We start from the raw sequence: 20,174 nt of genomic DNA, 5'->3' as shown, positions 1-20,174 counted from the left end.
TTGAATAGAATTCTGGGACACCTGATGCTTAATGAAAGCTCCCATGTGTACATGAACTTATAAATCTTGTATTTAATACACTACTTTTAATAAAAAATAGCTTGTCTTATTTTGTCTTCATTATTGTCTGTTGATTTCTTAAATTCTTCATTCAGATTTTCCCCTCTTCCATTTTCAAATAAACATTATTCAATATCCATATATTCCAATTTGTTAATCATTTCCTTTACTATTACTTGAAATAGTTTATACAAATTTAATTTGAAAATTATGTTTGAAATACAATGATAAAATAGTGATAAAATCATGTTTGACTTTTTTTTGGTTTGCTGCATTTTGTCTGGAGTGTATATCTTTTATCCGTTCAATGTTTGGGAAATCATATCTGCCATGAGATCTAGCGTGCTGAGAAAGAAAAGTTTTTAATATTTTATTGAGATTTGAAAGAAAGAATACATTTTATTAAAAGATTGGTTGGCTAATATTCATAAGAAGTTGATCCACTATTAGACCCCTTCAACTATTGGTTCCTCTCTCCTATGATTGAAAGCAAGTTTTTTATATAAATGTAACAAACAAAAGGTCCAGCTACTGAAGTCCATGAACCGAATGACTTGATTCAATAAAATCTATCGAAATAATGAAACACTCCAATCGTGTCATCCCCAACTTGCAGATAGTGATGTTGTCAAAGTGTTAGCAAGGAAGCTTTTGGAGAAGCAGTTTGCAGTGTTAGCAAACAATCTTGCAGTATTAGCAAGGAAGCTTTTGGAGAAGTAGTTTGTAGTGTTAGCAAACAGTCTTGCAGTGTTAGCAAGGAAGCGTTTTGGAGAAGGAGTTTGCAGTGTTAGCAAACAGTCTTGCAGTGTTAGCAAGGGCGCAGTGTTAGCGCAGGGATAGCAGTGAGAAATATCAGCAGGAGAAATTAGGAGGTTGTCGGAGTTCTGCCAGTGTGAGGCAAGGAATTTTGTATCTCTTGATTTGCTGAAGTTTAATATAATTTCTCATATGTAGAACTGGTTTTCCCTTAGGGGTTTTTCCAGGGACAATTTGTCCGAAAATATTGTGTTGATTCTGTTGCGCATTTCTTTCCGTATTTTAAGTGAAGTTGCAGTTGTGTTATTTTTCGATATTAGCTGGGAATTTATTTTTAGTAGTTTAATAATCATTTGTGATAGGAGATTAATAATCAGTGACTACAATAGTTTGATTTTTCACATGGTATCAGAGCATTGTTAAGGGTAGAAGAGTTTTGCCCTAGGAAAGAAATTTTGATCTCTTTAGATTTATTATTTCTTTAAACCCTTGAGATGGCTTCAGCTGGTTTGAGAGATCAGGATAGATTGGATGGTGCCTCAAATTTTGGTGTCTGGAAGGCCAGAATTTCTTTATTGTTGGAAGAGAATGGTATCAAGGATTATGCTACCAGTGGTGTACCTGTACCAACGGATGTAACACAGCTTGCAGCATATAGGAAGGACGATGCCAAAGCAAAGAGGATTATCCTTGATGGTGTCAAGGATCATATTGTTCCACATATCTCGGAGCTAGATACAGCAAAGAAGATGTGGGGCGCCATTCTAAATCTGTACCAGAATGCTACCACTAATAGGAAGTTGATTCTCAGAGAGAAGCTAAAGAATACCCGGATGAATCAGGGAGAAGACATCACAAGTTACCTCACTAGGCTCAGACTTGTCAAGGATGAGTTAGCAGCTATTGGAGATAGCCCTAGTGATGATGAGCTAGTGAGAATAGCCCTAAATGGGTTTACTAAACAATGGAGTGTCTTTGTTCAAGTTGTCAGTGGACGAGATACTTTACCGAGTTGGGATCGACTATGGACTGATTTCACTCAGGAGGAGTTTAGACTAAGTCTTGTCAATGGGGCCAACAAGAGTCAAAAAAATGAGGTGGAACAAGAGAACGTTGCCTTAGCGGGTAAAGGGAAAGCAAAGAAGGGATCTAGCAAAGGATCAAATTCACAAAGTGAAAAGAAGAAGAAGAACCTTTCTAAGGTTAAGTGCTTTGGATGTCACGAGTTTGGCCACTATGTCAGTGATTGCCCAGAGAGGAAAAAGGGTAAGAAGCAGGTGGCAGCTTCAGCAAGTGCAGAAGAACTCTCCAGCAGAATGGAAGATGAGTTTGCACTCATAGCTTGTATGGTTAGCTCAACCTCACAGTGTGTTTGGTATATAGATAGTGGGGCGTCATTTCATATGACAGGATTTAGAGAGTACTTCTCCAGTTACAAGGAGGAGGACACCAACATCCAGATTTCTATGGGAAACTTGTCCAAACTCAACCCTGTTGGGAAAGGGACTGTTCAGTTTCAGAGGGAGAATGGAAAGATAATTCCTCTTCATGATGTGTTATATGTGCCGGGCTTAGGTATGAATTTGATTTCTGTATCTGTTCTTCAGGATAGGGGGTATAATGTACTCTTTAGAGGGACACATGTGTTGATTAAGCACAAGGATTGGAAATCACCCATAACTATTGGAGTTAGGAGTGGTCGCCTTTATAGATTGCAGTTTGATACTCCTAAGGCACTTATGAGCAACAATAATCCTAGAGATCTTGGAGAGCTATGGCATAGGAGGATGGGCCATATTCATCATGGAGCACTTAGATTGCTTCGTGAGACCGTGACAGGTGTTCCGAAGGTGAGCACAGAGCATGACGATACATCTAAGGAGAAAGATGTAGATCCCACTTTATATAGACAGGTGATTTGTTCTCTTATGTATTTGGTCAACACTAGGCCAGATATAGCATTTGCAGTTAACTCTCTTAGTCAGTTCATGGTTGAACCAAAGAGAATGCATTGGATAGCAGCTAAGCATGTGCTACATTACTTGTGTGGTGCATTCGAGTATGGGATCAGATATGTTCGAGGTGAAGGTATCAGGTTGATAGGCTATACTGACACAGATTGGGTAGGAAGTACAACAGACAAAAGGAGCACTTCAGGGTGTTGTTTCAGTTTGGGATCAGGAGTTGTATCTTGGTTTAGCAGGAAATAGAAGCCTGTGGCTCTAAGTTCAGCAGAAGCAGAATACATAGTAGCTAGCATGGCGACATGTGAAGCTATATGGCTTCAGAAGTTGTTAGTAGCCTTGTTTGGTCAGAAGGTTGAGACTACTGTGATACATTGTGACAATCAGAGTTGCATCAAGTTGTCTGAGAATCCAGTGTTTCATGATAGGTCTAAACATATAGATATCAGATATCACTTCATCAGAGATTGTGCACAAAGGGATACTCAGGAGTTTGTGGGAGCTCCTAGGAAGAGTACTAGACAGCGAAGACAACCAGCCAAGTTCAATGACTATGTTAGTTAGTTGGTAGATAGTGAGCCTTCTAGCTATCAGGAAGCTGCAGAACATCAGGTATGGCGAGATGCTATGGTTGAGGAATATTCTTCAATAATGCAGAATGATGTGTGGGAGGTAGTACCTAGACCAACAGATAGGGTTGTAGTTGGATCACGCTGGATCTATAAGATAAAGCACGGTGCAGATGGTAGCATCGAGAAATACAAGGCTAGGTTTGTGGCAAAGGGGTTCTCTCAGAAGGAGGGAATAGACTATGAGGAGACATTTGCTCCAGTTGCCAGGTATACTTCTATACGAGCTGTAATCTCACTTGCGGCACAGATGGGATGGCAGATCCATCAAATGGATGTCAAGACAGCATTCCTCAATGGTGAGTTGAAGGAGGAGGTATACATAGAACAACCAGAAGTCTTTGTAGCACACAGCAAAGAGACCCACGTGTGCAGATTGAAGAAAGTTGTTCGACTACAATACATACCTACAGATGAGCAGGTAGCAGACATTCTGATGAAGGCTTTGGGAAAGGCCAAATTTATCTTCTTCAGAGATAAGATGGGTGTCATGCAGAACAGCTTCCTCGCTAAGAGGGAGTGTTAATTATTGTTAGTTGGACAGCTGTTATTTCTGACCCGGAAATAGCAGCACTATTTATGGGTAGCTTGGACAGCTGTTCGTCCTTATCTATGAATAGCAGTTGTATTTATGGGTGGTTTGGACAACTGTTTGTCCACTTGCCAAAAATTAGTAAATAGTTATTATTTACTAATTTTAGAGATTCCCTTTTGGACACCTTGCAACCAATTCTATTATTGGCTGTTGAGTTGTCTTAATCTCAGTCGTTGGTTTGATTTAATCTCGGTCGTTGGTTTACCAACGAGAGTAGTATAAAAAGGTGTCTAGGGGCATTTGGAAAAAAGATAGAGAAGAAGCTTTGCAGGGTTAGCAAGGAAGCTTTTGGAGAAGCAGTTTGCAGTGTTAGCAAACAGTCTTGCAGTGTTAGCAAGGAAGCTTTTGGAGAAGCAGTTTGCAGTGTTAGCAAACAATCTTGCAGTATTAGCAAGGAAGCTTTTGGAGAAGCAGTTTGCAGTGTTAGAAAACAGTCTTGCAGTGTTAGCAAGGAAGCGTTTTGGAGAGGGAGTTTGCAGTGTTAGCAAACAGTCTTGCAGTGTTAGCAAGGGCGCAGTGTTAGCGCAGGGATAGCAGTGAGAAATATCAGCAGGAGAAATTAGGAGGTTGTCGGAGTTCTGCCAGTGTGAGGCAAGAAATTTTGTATCTCTTGATTTGCTGAAGTTTAATATAATTTCTCATCTGTAGAACTGGTTTTCCCTTAGGGGTTTTTCCAGGGACAATTTGTCCGAAAATATTGTGTTGATTCTGTTGCGCATTTCTTTCCGTATTTTAAGTGAAGTTGCAGTTGTGTTATTTTTCGATATTAGCTGGGAATTTATTTTCAGCAGTTTAATAATCATTTGTGATAGGAGATTAATAATCAGTGACTGCAATAGTTTGATTTTTCACAGCTATGGTTCAGTTTTTTTTAACATTTAACAAATCTGTTAAAGTAATGATCTATGGACGGGCTATACAGTTGATCAATTTTTTAAAAATTGAAAACATAATTTGTAGTTGAAAATAAAATAATAATAAAATTACTATATTTTTGTGAATTTAGAGGGAAAAAAAAGTTTGATCTATAGATAGAGATTAGCTTGTCCCCTTATCCATGGGAACAACATGATTCCAGAGAAAGAGAATGAGAGGAAGCTTAGTCCATGGTTTAGATAATTATGTTAACCAATCCGTCTGAATCAACTAGGGGAGAGGAACCACTAGTTGTGACATTGACCAACCTACTACTAAGATTTGAAGGTGTGCAACTGGGCAGAGGAACTACTAGTCGTGACATTGACCAACCTACTTCTAAAGTTTGAAGGTGTGACTCATCACACAACTAGTTAAAATAGTACACTTCCTGAAATGTGATCAAAAAATAACATTTTAAACAACCAAAGCTTAGTCTAAAAATCTCTAATAATGGAAATTTAAATTATCATTTGTTAGAATATTGTATAACTATATGAAATGTAACATATATACAACTAAAATGCTTCAAATAGTTATTATTAATAATAAATATTTGTTATATATAACTTTAATATTAAACACAAAAGACAAATACTTCAACACCAAAAAATTATTTGTTATTATAAAAATAATATATTATTATATAAAATACAACCTATATCTAACTCAAAAACCATTAATTGAACACATTAGTTGAACACAAAAATTTTGACAAATTTTACAGTGTTTTCTTTTCCGCGCTCGCTAAATTAAGCCTATGTCTGAAACGCTTGCAATTTGCCTGACAATACGACCAGCGGCAAATACGCAAGTGATAATGAGGAGACAACATCGAGTTTGGCACAGAGACCAGTTGCCATTAGTGTGATTCAGACCACAACGAATGGGCGTCTCTGGGGTTTAATCGGATCCAGAAACCGTCAATCCAGTACTTCCTCCTCCACACAGAAAAACTGAAATATTGAAAACGGAAAAAATGAAAAAGGGCAAAAGAATTGTGTGGACCGTCCGATGATAGATCGACGGTCACGTGCGCTCCATTTCTAAGCAAAAACACTGAGGGTTTTCGATGGCCAAGATCGCCTTCTTACAAGAAATGGACGCTCCGATCTTGGTCCGAGTTGGAGGTGAGTTGAGTGGGGCTCTCCGTAAGCTTATCACGATGTCTACGTGTCATTTTGGTCGACGCCGTTGCTATGGATTTTGAAGTCATGGCATAGTTATAATGCCCAGATTTGTGGCCGATTTACCCCAATCAAATTTGTCCTTTTTCGCTGTCTTATGTTGATGCGACCCGCTTTGCTCCACCCCTAAATTCTCAAGTCTATTTTTATAAGTAAATGAAAATTTAAAAATTGTTCTTTTAAAGAGTAACTAAAAATTTGAAAATAATAGTATATTATATTTTTGAAATATTTTCTGAAAAATAATAAAATTCGAAAATCATATCAGTTTATAAACAATTGATATTAAAATTAAAAAATTTAAAATAATAAGAAAAAGTCTATTTTATTTTTTATAATTGAAAAAATTTGAAGGCTTTAAGAATTCAAAGAGGTACTGAAATGGAGCACACACAATGTAGCATAATATATTATTTTGTATATTATATTGTAAATAAATCATATATTAAACATTCAATTGCAATTTTAACATATCATATAAAAATATATATATTATTTAATTGTTGAGTAAATTACAAACAAGTTGATCCTTTGAAAATGTTCTTAAAATTTATTTGTAATTTAACAATGATATTGTAAGGAAATTCAGGTGCAGAAACAACTTTGTACACTAATCCCTTAAGGAAAGTATTGTGCAAATTCTATTTAAATTCTTACAATTTCAGATTCGATATTATGTAAACAACAATATTGCAATCAACAATGAATACAGAGAAATAGATAGAGAAAGAAAACACAAACATAAAGATATGTCTGTGGGGAAAAGGCTTTCGGTAAAACAAGCCCACCCCTCCAAGACTTGCACAATGTATTATCTTCAACACAAAGGTTACAACACTCTTGCAATGCAAGTTCTTTTAGGACATGTAAGACTGATCTAGTAGCAACCAACAATACACTTTTCACTCTCTCCTATCTGCAACCTAAAAATGCTTATTTCATGGGCTTTCCATTTTAGGAAAACTTCCAAAAAAGAACTATATTAGGATTTTACAATTCTCCAAAAATGTAGGAATCCAAAAAAAAATCTTGGCAATGCCTCGAACCCTGCGCACTAGATGGATACTCAAGTATAAAGTACTCAATGATCAATTGCCACATGTCTTCACATCTTCACCCATCATCGTATCTTCCAAAGATAGCTCTTACGCATCATAGGAATCCATCATAACTGTTCCAGTCACGATCTCCTTACACACAATTCAAGATGCCGACACATGCAAGTGGAGTGACACATCAACATGCCAATTAGACATGTACACTCACATTTAATTACATTATTTGCAAAAAATACATTTATAAAACAAATAATAAGAATATAAATTATCCAAGGTTGAGACACCTTATTCCTAGCATTCTCTCACTTGTCAAACACCTTGGAAGAGCAACAAGAACTAACTGCTATAGGTCGAAAGGCCCATAGACTCCGAACACCATCTAAACTTCTCTGTGTCCACTAGTTTCATCAATGCATCTGCAACATTCTTTATAGTATCTATCTTCTCCAAATTTACCTTTCCATCTTCCACCATATCTCTCACAAAGTGAAATTGCACATCAATGTGCTTCGTTCTAGCGTGGAAAGTTGGATTCTTTGCAAGGAAAATATCACTCTCACTATCACACCAAATAGTAATCTGTCCTGCATCAGCACTAATATCAGAGTACAATCTCCTAAGCCAAATGGCTTCCTTATAAGCATGAGTAGCAGCCATGTACTTAACTGTAGTGTCTGGCCCTAGTCTACATTTTCTAGTTACATTCCTGATATCATTGCCAAACTCTTTTAGGCCAATTTATGTTTGATGATTAGTATTATTATTTTAGAGATTATCAGATGTTATTTTACACTCAGTTTATTATATGATGAGATTACTTGGTACTCTATATTTCATGCATGTATGATGATTATTCAATGCTTTCAGTTATCGATGATGATTAGTTAGATAGTTTATTATTCCATGTGTTTCTTATGGATACTTACCCCATACTGCATGTGTATGGTGTGCATGTTTGTTTTATTTATGTATGGTGTTTCTGATGTGGTTAAGGAAGGGAGTTGTAGTCACCTGCTAGTCGGGATCTACACAATGCACCACTTCCTGCCATTGTCTATTTAGCTTAGAATATTGTGTTTGTACATGCGTGGATTTTATGCAGGTTGCAGGTACCGGGTATCGACTTTCCTAAATTTTCAGGATGAGCGTACCTTATCGCATTGTCTCAATGGTAAGAGATGGGAGATAAACTCTTAAGTCCAATTCCTAAACCCTTTAGCCAATTGTCCTAATTGATAATTAGGACAAGTATCTGAGTTAAGTACCCTCCGAATGCATCAAATGATGTAATTTCGAGATTATAACCCTTTTTGTTTTGTTTTAGTATGTGTTTTTCTATGTAGGGTTTTCGTATGATGTTATATGAGTCCTTGATGTGTTTTCTATTAGTTAAGTCTAATTAAAAAGATTAATTAATGATTTAATTTAATAGAGGATTAATATGTTATCTTTAATATTTAATTAATTGAGAAATTAATTAAATAAAAGAATTAAATTTGGAAATAAAAGTTCAAAGATAAATTTAGAATAGGATAATATTTATTTAAATTAATAATAATATAATTGGAGTTCATTTTTAAATAAATGATAAATATTATTGTTAATTAAATTAATTAAATATGTTATCAATTAAGTTTCTAAAATTAATTTAAAAAGTTGAAAGACATTAAATTATTAAAGGATTTTAGATCGCATGATCTAAGCATGAGTTTAAATTTGAGTAATAAATTAAAAGATTAAATTATAGAAATTAATAATGTTATTTTAATTTCATAAAGTGCACATGAGATTAAAGTAATAAATTAATTTAAAATAGAAGTCAAGTAGAATATTAAATAAAGTTATTTAATAAATCAACTTAATGTGCATAAAAGATGAATGCAAAATAAAATAAAAGATAAGAAAGTTTAGTTTGGAGTTAACTCAGTTGTGCAAAGAGTCTTCTCGGGTGAACGCACAATTAGTGCCCCGGTTTGAGGAGAAAATTTCTTATCACAACGTTGGGGGTTCATTCTTGGGAAACACAAATTTTGGACGAGAATTTTTGGGAGACAACTTTTGGAAGCGAATTTCAGAAGGCTAATACCAAGAAAGTTTTCCAAAGAAAGGTTATTGAGAGAAGCGAATTCTCTTACAGTTCCTGGAGATTGCATAATAGCATCAGGATCAAGTAGGGTCTTGTGTTTTTTATTATCGATTTATTATACAATTATCCTTTCCCGTCTTCTTCGTGTCTGGGGTTTGTAATTTTGAATTCTCTGTGATGAATGTTTAACATTACAATATTGGAATTTATCAGATGCTTGTCAATAAACTTCTGTATACATGAGATTTAAATGGGAAAGGGTTGAATCTAATACCGAAATTCTAAATTAGAAGTTCGGATGGTTGACTATATTTCTATACCAATATAAAAAAAAGAGGGCAATTCTTTAATATATTTATATATTTATATATTAAAGAGGAAGTGAGTTAGTATATATATATATATATATATATATATATATATATATATATATATGTATATAAACAAAATTAAATTTCAATAAAAAAAAAAGTAATTGTTTAAAAACAAATTCGTTGTTTTTTTTAAAATATATATATATAACTAAAATTAATATTTTAGTGGGGGGGAGGGATTTACCTCGTGCCCACCCCCACTGTGCATCGTAGGTACTACGATAGCAAGTACAGTGTACCTGCTACCACAGGCCTTGCGTCCGCAGGACTGCGGCAGGCCGTCGGCTTGGATAAGCCGACGGTTTTAGACTATGCATTTTTTTTAAAAATATTTTATTTCATTTTTAAAATTTTTTATTATTACAAAACAATTTTATTATTATTTAAAATTTTTAATTAATAAAATTATAATATATTTTAATTAATAATAGTTTTATCTTTATTAATATTTAATAAATAAATATTAATGTATTTAACATAGTTTGTAAATATTAATTTATTAATAATTTTGGTTAAATATTAATAAATTAACAATTAATAAATAGATTAAAATAAGTAAGTAGAACAAGCAATTATTGATTAATTTAATTAAAATTAGTTTAATTAAAGTTAATTAATAATGAATATTATTTGATTAAATTATAGATTTGGATTATTGATTCAATGAAAGTTATTATAGAAATGGGATAATCGTAAGGGGTAGTTATGAAAACTTAGTTACTTGAATTCGACGTTAAACTGAAACATAAACCTTACCTTAACTCAATAATATACTTTCAAATCCAATCTCTGAGACTTTGATGTTTTCTTTGTGCTTTGAGTGTTATGGGGTTGGTTTAGCATTGACCATTTTAGGTTGTTACCAGAGGCTCGGGGTTGTGAATGTGATGTTATGATGATTGTTCTTGATCTTTTCAAACCAACCAAGGTAATGTGATAGTATGCTCTATGATGGATGTATTTACTGTTTGTTATTGCTTTCCAATTTCCTTGTGTGAAGATGAGATGTGTGAAGCTGAGATGTGAACCTGACTTAACCATTTTCGAGTCTCGATTAGTTATATTTGATAACCATTTTTGAGTCTCGATTAGTTATACTTGGATTGCTTTTCGGTCGCTTGAGAGGACTGAAGTGTTTGTTATGTTCTTGATGATGTCATGTTTTGACTTGACCATTTTGGAGTCTTCGATCAGTATTGAAATTTACTATTGGGATACTTTCTGGTTGCTCATTGGAGAACCATTAGATTTTGTGATTTATCATTGATGCCTTTAGTTGCTGATAGAGAACTATCATGATCATATGAGTATTATTTGATGCTTATCTGTTGCTCATGAAGAACTGATGTAATTTTGTGGCTTATCTTTTATGATGTTTTTTTTTCAGTTGCTTGTATAGGACTGAGGTGGTTTTATTATGATTCTTTAATTTATGATTTCATGAGCCCAGGGTAGGTTATCTATGTGTAGAGTCGGGAAGTGGCTTGTAATGGGGGTCGGAGCCCTAAGAGCCTGCCTTGGGAAACCCATGGTAAGTCATTTTTAATAAGTGAAAACATTTACACTAAATGAGAGAAAATGAACCTAACAAGATAATTGTATGTTCTCTCCCATGCCTTGAGTGCTAGTACAGACTAGGATGGGGTAGAGAGAACGCTTGGTTACGACCTTGCACTCCGTAGTATGCCTCATCAGTACGAGAGGATACTAGTGGCCGTAGGATTAGTAGGGACCCGGGATTCCTAAGGGATTGCCCGGGTAACTTCTACATGACTTTTGCGATGACACTTTCCCGCTTGCATATTAGGTTTCCTACGTGTCTTGTAGTACCTTTGGGTCTAGATGTCGATCTTTTTAGGAGCCCTTGAGTTAGCATACTTATAGGATTTCCTGGACTTAGAGAGTATTTAGGATTATGGTATGGGACACCTATACATGATTGTGATCCTATTTATGGCTCTTGAGTCTATGCACAATCCCCATATTCCCCCTCTCTTGGATGCCAACACAATAGGGACTCCACATGGGCTTATGCTCTTTTGTATCAGACCTTAGTCTATTAATTCTTGTACTTTCCTTGCCACTTACAATTTCCAATCTGGAGTGAGCTTGTATGTTTCTTTGTTAGGTAGGGATGCACCTAGAACAAAGTCAATTTGGTGACTTATAACCCTTCTAGGTGGTAGTGTAGTAGGAGCTCCATTACTCACTATGTCTTTGTATTTCTCAAGCAACTCTTGCACTCTTTAGGTAATGGTTCTTTGACTATATTTTCTTCTCCTTTAGACTTCAGCACTACAACATAACTCTTACTTTCCTCATCCTTGAGGTTCTTAACAAATTCTTTACTACTGCAAAATAGTACACTAGGTACCTTGGATTGGTTCTTCCCCCTCCAATAAAGATTGGATTTTGAAAGATTTGTCTCCCTTCTTAAATTAGATGGAGTTTTCCTTCCCATCATACACTTCTTCCATATCAAATTGTCAAGGTCTACCCAAAAATAGGTGGCAAGCATCCATGGGTAGGATGTCACACAATAGCCTATCCTTATACCCTATTATGGAGAAGTCCACCCAAGTTTTCCAGTTCGCTAGTATGCTCTGTCCCTTATTGAGCCAAGTAACTTTATAAGGATTCACATGAGGAATCTTAGTCAACTTGATCTTATTGACTACCTCCTCTGATATAATTTCATCAATAGAACCAAAATCCACTACTACTTTGCACACTTTCCCTAGGATTTTACATCTGATCCTAAATAGATCTCTTCTATGCTTAGGCTCATCAGGCACATGTTTTTTAATAAACACCCTTCTAAAAATAAAATTCTCTCCCTTTTTTTATTCAATATGATCCACTTCAAAATCCTTGGTTTAGTTGTCCTCTTGAATATATGCTATCCTCTTGTTAGGATTAGAAGAAGAGGGTTTTTCAGGACACATATAGGCAGGGTGGCCTAATTGATCACAATTATAGAATTTCATAGTGGAAAAATAAGAGCTACTCCTATCTAATCCTCTAGCTCTGTTTGAGCCTCCTTGGTTACCTATACCTCTCCCATAACCTCCCCTAGAAGTTCCTTCATTAGTCTACTTCGTGATTTTGTTCTCACCTTAATTTTTCTACTCATTACCTCTACCTTGGTAGCCTCCTCTTTGTCCTCTCTAATTTTTGCCCTTGCCTCTATATTTGAATTTAGAATTCCCTTTCCTATTTTTCTTTCTTCCACCTTTAGAGCTAGTCAAAGGGCATCTTTGGACAATGGTAGGTGCCCACAAGATAAACTCCTCTTGGATATTTCATTTCAAACCTCCTAAGTATCTAGCCACCTCTATTGGCTCATCCTCTTGTTTCATGGATCTGAGACACAACCTCTAAAACTCTTCCATGTAAGGGGCCACATCTAGGTCCTTTTTTATAATCCTTGTCTCCTTTTGTGGAGTTGAATCTCATAATCTTCTGGTGGGAAATTCTCCCCTAGCTTAGTGCTCCAATTTTCTATAGGCTTCTTTTCCATGTTGATCCTCTCATCTTGGACATATTTCCACCATGCCAATGCATATTCTCTAAGCCTTGACTTTGACACTTTGACCTACTATGCCTTTTACACCCCTTCACACTCAAAATGGTTCTCTATTCCATCTATCCAATCCATTACTACACCAATATCTAATTTTCTATTGAATAGTGACACCCCCTCCAAATGTTTCCCTCCTAGGGCCTTGATATCTTTTATGAAGGACTCTGCATTCAAGATAGGGTTGGGTTCAAGTACAACATCCTATTCTGCTACCTCTTTACCCTTCTAATTGTCTTCTTCTTTCCTTTTAGCTGCATCAACAACTTCGTCTAACTTTTTCTTCACCTCTTCCAAAGCTACTTCAAGGAGCTTGTTCTTCTCCTTCTTCTCATTAACTTCTTTTGCTAACACTACATCAGTTACCATCCTAGACACACCTACTCACTTTCTAGTAGTTGCAGACATACACTACTTGTTTCCAAATCTTTAACTTGCTCTGATGCCACTCTGATGTGGCTACGAATCTTGCTTCATCCCTAAGATCTCTCAGGGTCTCCTTAGGTCATGCACTTGACCAACTGGGGCTTCTATCCACCCTAGGATCCTTAGGACTTTATACAATAGATCCTAAATCTTCAATTAATGTGCATCAATAAGGTAGAACAACTTGCTTGCTAATCCTCGTCAACACAAATAACCCCAAATGTTCATTTTAACCTCCAAATGGATGGATGGTCATGTTGGAATGGTTTTGGAATCCCTTCAAGCTTCCAAACCAAAAACTAAATTGAAACTAGGTAATCAAGTTCCAATCCACAAGTGAAAATGCATTTAAATGCTTCTAAAAAGGCTACTAGAATTAGTCTTCCAAATGCACCAAAAGTACAATATCTTGAAGAAATCCTTCACACAAGTTCAAAGAAACCACCATTACAAATACATTTTTCAAAGACCTTAATAAATTTTTAGGTCTAGGGTTTCCAAATTTTTTGTAGTGTAGGGGCATAATTTTATCCTAAAATCAAGGGTTTTTATATTATCTGATGCAAAATTTGATTTCTACACCTTAGGGAAGAAAACAAAACTTCCCACTTTTCTTGGATTTACATCACTCCTTGCTTTAATATATTCCATGCTTAGGTTGAAGTATCCACATATTCAACCACACCTATCTGCTCTGCAACAACCTGTGATGCCTAACCAAGTTGTTAGGACTTGCGTATGACATCACTATAATAGTATCTCTTTAGCACTCTAGGGTCCCATATCCACTATATAGAATGTAGATGGATTCATGTTCCAAATCCCTAGAGACTATACTAAACCTACAGTGGGAGATGACCCTATGACTCCATTCTTGCAAACAACCTGTTTCAAAACAATAGATTGGAAGAAACCAAAACAATTATTCTAAGCACACCAAACTCTGTAAAAACAACAAACCAACTATGCTCAAAACATTAAATCAATTAATACTAACACTTCCAACAAAAAAAAGTATTGAATCTAATCCATACATATGCCAAGAACACTCAAAACTCAAAATTGTTATTAGAATCTTGCTGGCTCAGTTCATACAATGAAAAAGGTCTACCTTCTCCAACCCCTTGGACAGGTTGATAATAGCCTTATATAGTCTTACCATGAGTGATCCCAAATGTTTCAGAAAATTTCAAGGCTCTTACTGAAAATTTTCCCCATTGCAAGAAATATTGTCAAAAAGTTGTCAATGACAACTTTTCAAGTTTGAGCAATTTTTGCAATTTTGAGCATATGCTTCTCAAACTTTCTCCAATTGATACCAAGCCATGCCAAAGGATTTAAATGGTCACAAAAATGTAACAAGGTCATTCAAGAAACTATTTGACCTTTCTAGCCCTCAAAACCCAAAAATTCTCTAAATAGGCTAATTGAGCAACTTTGCCTATAGAACCCCATATTAGGGTAAGATCACCCTATTATTCACCTAGTGGTGTGGCTAGAACCACTACAAGAGAAAAAAATCAAAGGAAAGCCTATGTCTTCCTTAGCCGCCTAGCTATCCCTATACAAGTGCCCATGTGGATTTGCTTTTCGTATTTCTAAATTTTGTAATTCTACACTTGTAGAGATAATAGGAAGCCCATATTTTGTTTTCACAAGTTATTATTTCTCTATTTTTTTGTGTGTTTGTCATATTAAGGTGAGAATCCATAATCAAGTAATATCAGAGTAGGAGATTTTTTGTAATGCCCCGCCAAGGATCCAAAGAATTACACTAAATTTACCAAACAATTTTTTTTTTAATCATGAAAGATAAAACCATCATAACATTTGCGGAAGCAATAGTAACATTCAACTGCAAGTAAACATAACATACATAACAGTTACATTCTTTAAGATCCCTTAACGTTGAATTACATCTAATCATAACTATTCATCTAACATCACATCCTTATGAAATAACAATGATACATCCAACATTCTTAAACCATATACAAGTGTCCTTTTTCAATTACATTTCATATTGCTCAATCATCCACCATACATATCACAAGGTATGAAAAAGCTTAAAAGAACAAACATCCATGTAAATAAAGTACATCATCATCCAATATTAATCCATGACGTAATAACATAATGAAACCATAACCATACATGATACATCATCATCATAAAGATATAAACACCCATCATAAAAGATAACCATATATCACAAACATAACTAACTAAGTGCACGGTTCCTCCCAACCGTTAATAGCATCATTAGACCATCATGGATCCTAGCCATCCCTCCGTGCGTAACATTCCAAAGCACCGAAGAGATCATCGGCTATAACATAGTAGGAATGTCACTCCTAAAACATCCTACTAACATGCAAAGTAAAGCATAATAAATCATCATCTAACATATGCAAATCATCAATGTAAGAAACATACCAGTAAATACATCCATCATAAGGTATCTCATCTATCATAATGATCCAAGAACATAATGAGGATAAATACCAACCAAGAATACTCCAGCCATGGTGTCTCAATGGATCTCAAATGATAAGAGTGATAAAACACTACCACCCGACCGCGTGGAACCTAAATGGTCCACTCCCACCGTGTTGAGGAGATAGTCTCAAGTCCCAAACAGGCTATTGAAACCATAAAGCATAAATCTCTATAAGTCCAAGAATCCTAAAAGTATACTAACTCAAAGGTACCAACACACACAAAACTGACATCTAATTCCCAGAGGCACACAATGACATGTAGGAAACCTACTCTGCAAGCAAGAAAGTGTCATCGCATTTATCTCGTACAAGTTACCTTGGTAGTTAGCTAAACTCCACGGGTCCATACAGATCTCATGCGGCCACTAGTATCCTCTCATACTGACGAGGCATACTATGGAATGCAAGGTCGCAACCATGCGTTCTCACTACTCCCATCCTAGCCTGTACAAGCACTCAAGGCATGGGCGAGAACAAAAACAATTATCTTTTTAGGTTCATTTAATCCCCATTTAGTGTGTAAATGTTATCACTTATTAACCAAACTCACAATGAGTTACCCTAGCAGCCACTTAGGGCCCCGACCCCCATTGCAAGCCACTTCCTGACACTACAAGTAGATTACCTACCGTAATGATCGTGGAATCATAAATCACTACAGTCCTGTACAAGCGACTGTAAAGAAAATCCAAAAGATAATCCATAAAAAGAATCATCAAATATCCATGATAAAAGCATCAAATATCCATAATAAGAATCATCAAATCTCCAAGATAAGAATCATCAAATCTCCATGAGCATCTGAAAAAGCATCCATAGAAAATCATGACCACAACAGTTCTCTATTGGCAACTGAAGGCATCACTGATAATCATAAGTATCCATTGGTTCTCAATAACCAAAATAAATCATCACATCCATTGGTTCTCAACAAGCAACCAAGAATATCTCAAAATCATACTGATTGAAGACTCCAAAATGGTTGAGTCAAAACATGTCGCAACATGACATTATCAGGAAATAAATCCACATTTCAGTCCCATCATGGTGACTACAAAGTAAACCAAGGATAACTGATCGATGATTCAAAAATTATTAGCTCAAGTGTCTCACACATCTCAGCTTCACACATGAAGACTGATGAACAATAACAATCAATGAATACAAACATTTCATAGAGCACACGATCACATAACCATGGTTGGATTTATAAAGATCGAGACAAAAATAAAATCAACATGCCATCACATCTCATAACCCCCGAGCCTCTGGTAACAACCTTGGACTGGTCAACACTAGTCAACCCAAAACCCAAAACAAGAAGCATAGAGAATACACGATGCAAACACATGTTTTGGTTTTGCTATAATCTCATGGTTGAATAATGTGTAGAATTTCATTTTCCATTTTCAAGTGTAGGGGTTTCAGTTTCCATTTTCAAGTATACTTAAAGTGTCTTAAGTTTCATCATTTGACCTACAAGTCAACCCATTTGTTCCCCGATAGCATTATCCTTCCATTATTAAGAATTACATAAATATTCACTAAACTGATCATCATTGGCCTTAATTAAATTGTTCTCTATATTTAACTAAGATCCATATTCTAATTGATTAACTCTTCTTTAATGTTACTACAACTTTTCGAGATAATCAAATGATCAATATTCATTTATAAAAGAATCAATTATCAATCTTTGAATAAGAAGATTATAACTTTATTTATCTCAATCAATTAACATAGGTACACCATCCATGACCTATTAACATTCTAATAGTTTTCAATTAGAAACTTAATTAAGTATTACTAAAGTTTGAGTCTTTTAATTTAATCGTTATCATCGTTGGCAACCATATAATATCTAAAGTCATTATTCAAGTCATGAGAGTACGACTTGTCAACTTTGATGTAAATACTTAACAACTTCGCTAAAAGAAATGATATTAGCATATCAATTAGAACATATCTTAATTATTAAATCTAATTAACTCTAATTAATTAATAATTACATATCCAAGGCAATGTTCCAATTAATATCAGTTTACTAACAACTAACTAGAATTCTGTAAGGTAAAAGTCATCTATAATTCAATACTCAAATGATCATATTAATAATTCAATAATAATTATTAAAAATCTTAATAATAATTCCATATGACCAAATTTGTCATCTTTCAAAGAATACCAACATTCCCTTAATTAATCTGTATTATCGATAATCATTAAGACCATTATACTATTATGTATTAATAATTTGCTAGACCCAACAACATTAATAAATAATAAACTCATCAAAACTATTATTACTCATTCTAGAGATCCTCCACAATCTTCATTAGTTAATATTCAACTAACCTTTAAGGTATATCAATAACTAATACATAACGTATTAACAAATTCAGATCATGACTAGGTTATTAAATATTATAACAATGATTTTGACCTTTGTCAATTAAATCCAATATCATTTAAAGTCTCTTGATTTACATTACTATAATAATCATCATTAAACATCTTTATATATTACCATCTCATAATTATTTAATATATATTAAAAATTAACATTAAAAGTCAACCATTAGACTTCATATTCTAATTCCTCAATACTCAAATTAATAATTCAATATCTCTTTTCTTTTAATAATATCACTCGGAATAGTTTACAGTAACTAGCGTTGCTTAAGAAAACCCTCGTTGAATCCAAGATCAACTTCCATTAACATTTGAATTAATATTTTAATATTAACTTGTTAACAACTAATAACAAGTTATATTAAATTAACCCCATTAAATCGATATATTGAGATGTTCCTAAAAGTATATTCCATATTTGAAAAGATCCCTGTTGTGTTTCAGAAAGACTCATTGTGAATTCAATATTAACAAATATAATTCCCCCTAAGTTCATTTAGATTAGATCTATAACATTAGATATCATTAGAATATATATATATACATATTATTTAACATTAATATTTAAAAAATAAATAAATAAATAAATATATTAATAATTAATATCATTATATAAAATGATATAACATATAACCATATCATAAAATTCATATAATAATATTATAACATATAACATTACCACCGAATTCATGTGGTAACATTATACATTATAATACTACCAAAAAAAATGCTAGTTATAATTCCCACCATACCCTGCGATTATCAACTGTGCAGGCAGGGGTCCCATGTCCTATTTATAACCCTGCGAACATAATCAAATTGTACCGCCCCCCACAACTTCAATACCCACGACCATCCGTGGATTGGTGGCAGTGCCGAAGCAGCCTGCTGACGCAGGCCTGCGACAACACTACTGTCGTAGTATCTACGGCAGCAGAGTTGCCAGCTCTCATTGCCGTGAGAGAGGGTGGGGGTACAAGCTTGTCCCTCCTCGCCTCTCCTTTATTTTATTTATTATAAAATGTTTCGGCAATATATATATATATATATATATATATATATAAATCGACTCATCAATCGTTTTTCCAAATAAATTTTCTTTATGAACCTTTTTAATTATAAAATTTTCAAAATTTTATATATATATATATATATATATATATATATATATATATATATTTATTCTAAATTACGAAAGTTGCACAATCATATATGAATTTACATATATAAAGACCGAATCTAAAAATATGAGTGCAATGTATTTCTTCTAAGAAAATTCATTTAACCCTAATTCAAATAATTTCTCAGAACGCATGTGGTGTTTAAATATTCACGATTGGAAATGCATACATCTGAAGCATTTATTTCAAATCTTGTTTATCTAATTTCACAATATGAATTCGAACCCAAACCCGATTTAGATCTAATTCCTTCCATAATTGGATCTAGGGTTTTTTATTGTTTCCTTTGCAACCAAATAGAATATCTAGATACCAATTTTCAATTATAGATTCAATCACAAGATTATTCAGACGCATAGACATGATAAAGACAGGAAGAGAAATAGTGGAAAGAGAATATGTGATTATCACGAGTGCACCTGGACACTGATGCTAATTTTTCCATGCTTC

General features: G+C 34.4%; 1 protein-coding gene across 1 annotated transcript in view; it reads right to left on the bottom strand.

The window, feature by feature from the left end:
* LOC149545742 (putative LRR receptor-like serine/threonine-protein kinase At1g67720) overlaps window positions 1-19,496 on the bottom strand; it is a 104,314-nt gene extending 84,818 nt beyond the window's left edge. Inside the window, exons 1-2 of the mRNA XM_089793829.1 lie at window positions 19,390-19,496; window positions 16,761-16,806 (exon numbers count right to left, since the gene is read on the bottom strand). Of these exons, the coding sequence (XP_089649955.1) occupies window positions 16,761-16,806; window positions 19,390-19,496 (153 nt within the window). The remainder of the gene's footprint in view (window positions 1-16,760; window positions 16,807-19,389) is intronic.
* Between the last annotated feature and the right edge of the window lie 678 nt (window positions 19,497-20,174).

The sequence above is a fragment of the Cupressus sempervirens genome, chromosome 7, assembly GCF_028749045.1.
Source record: "Cupressus sempervirens isolate cs-2001-9-10 chromosome 7, ASM2874904v1, whole genome shotgun sequence".
NCBI classification, from domain to species: Eukaryota; Viridiplantae; Streptophyta; class Pinopsida; order Cupressales; family Cupressaceae; genus Cupressus; species Cupressus sempervirens.
Note: the sequence above shows the minus strand (reverse complement) of the source record. Positions and strands in the feature narration are given on the sequence as shown.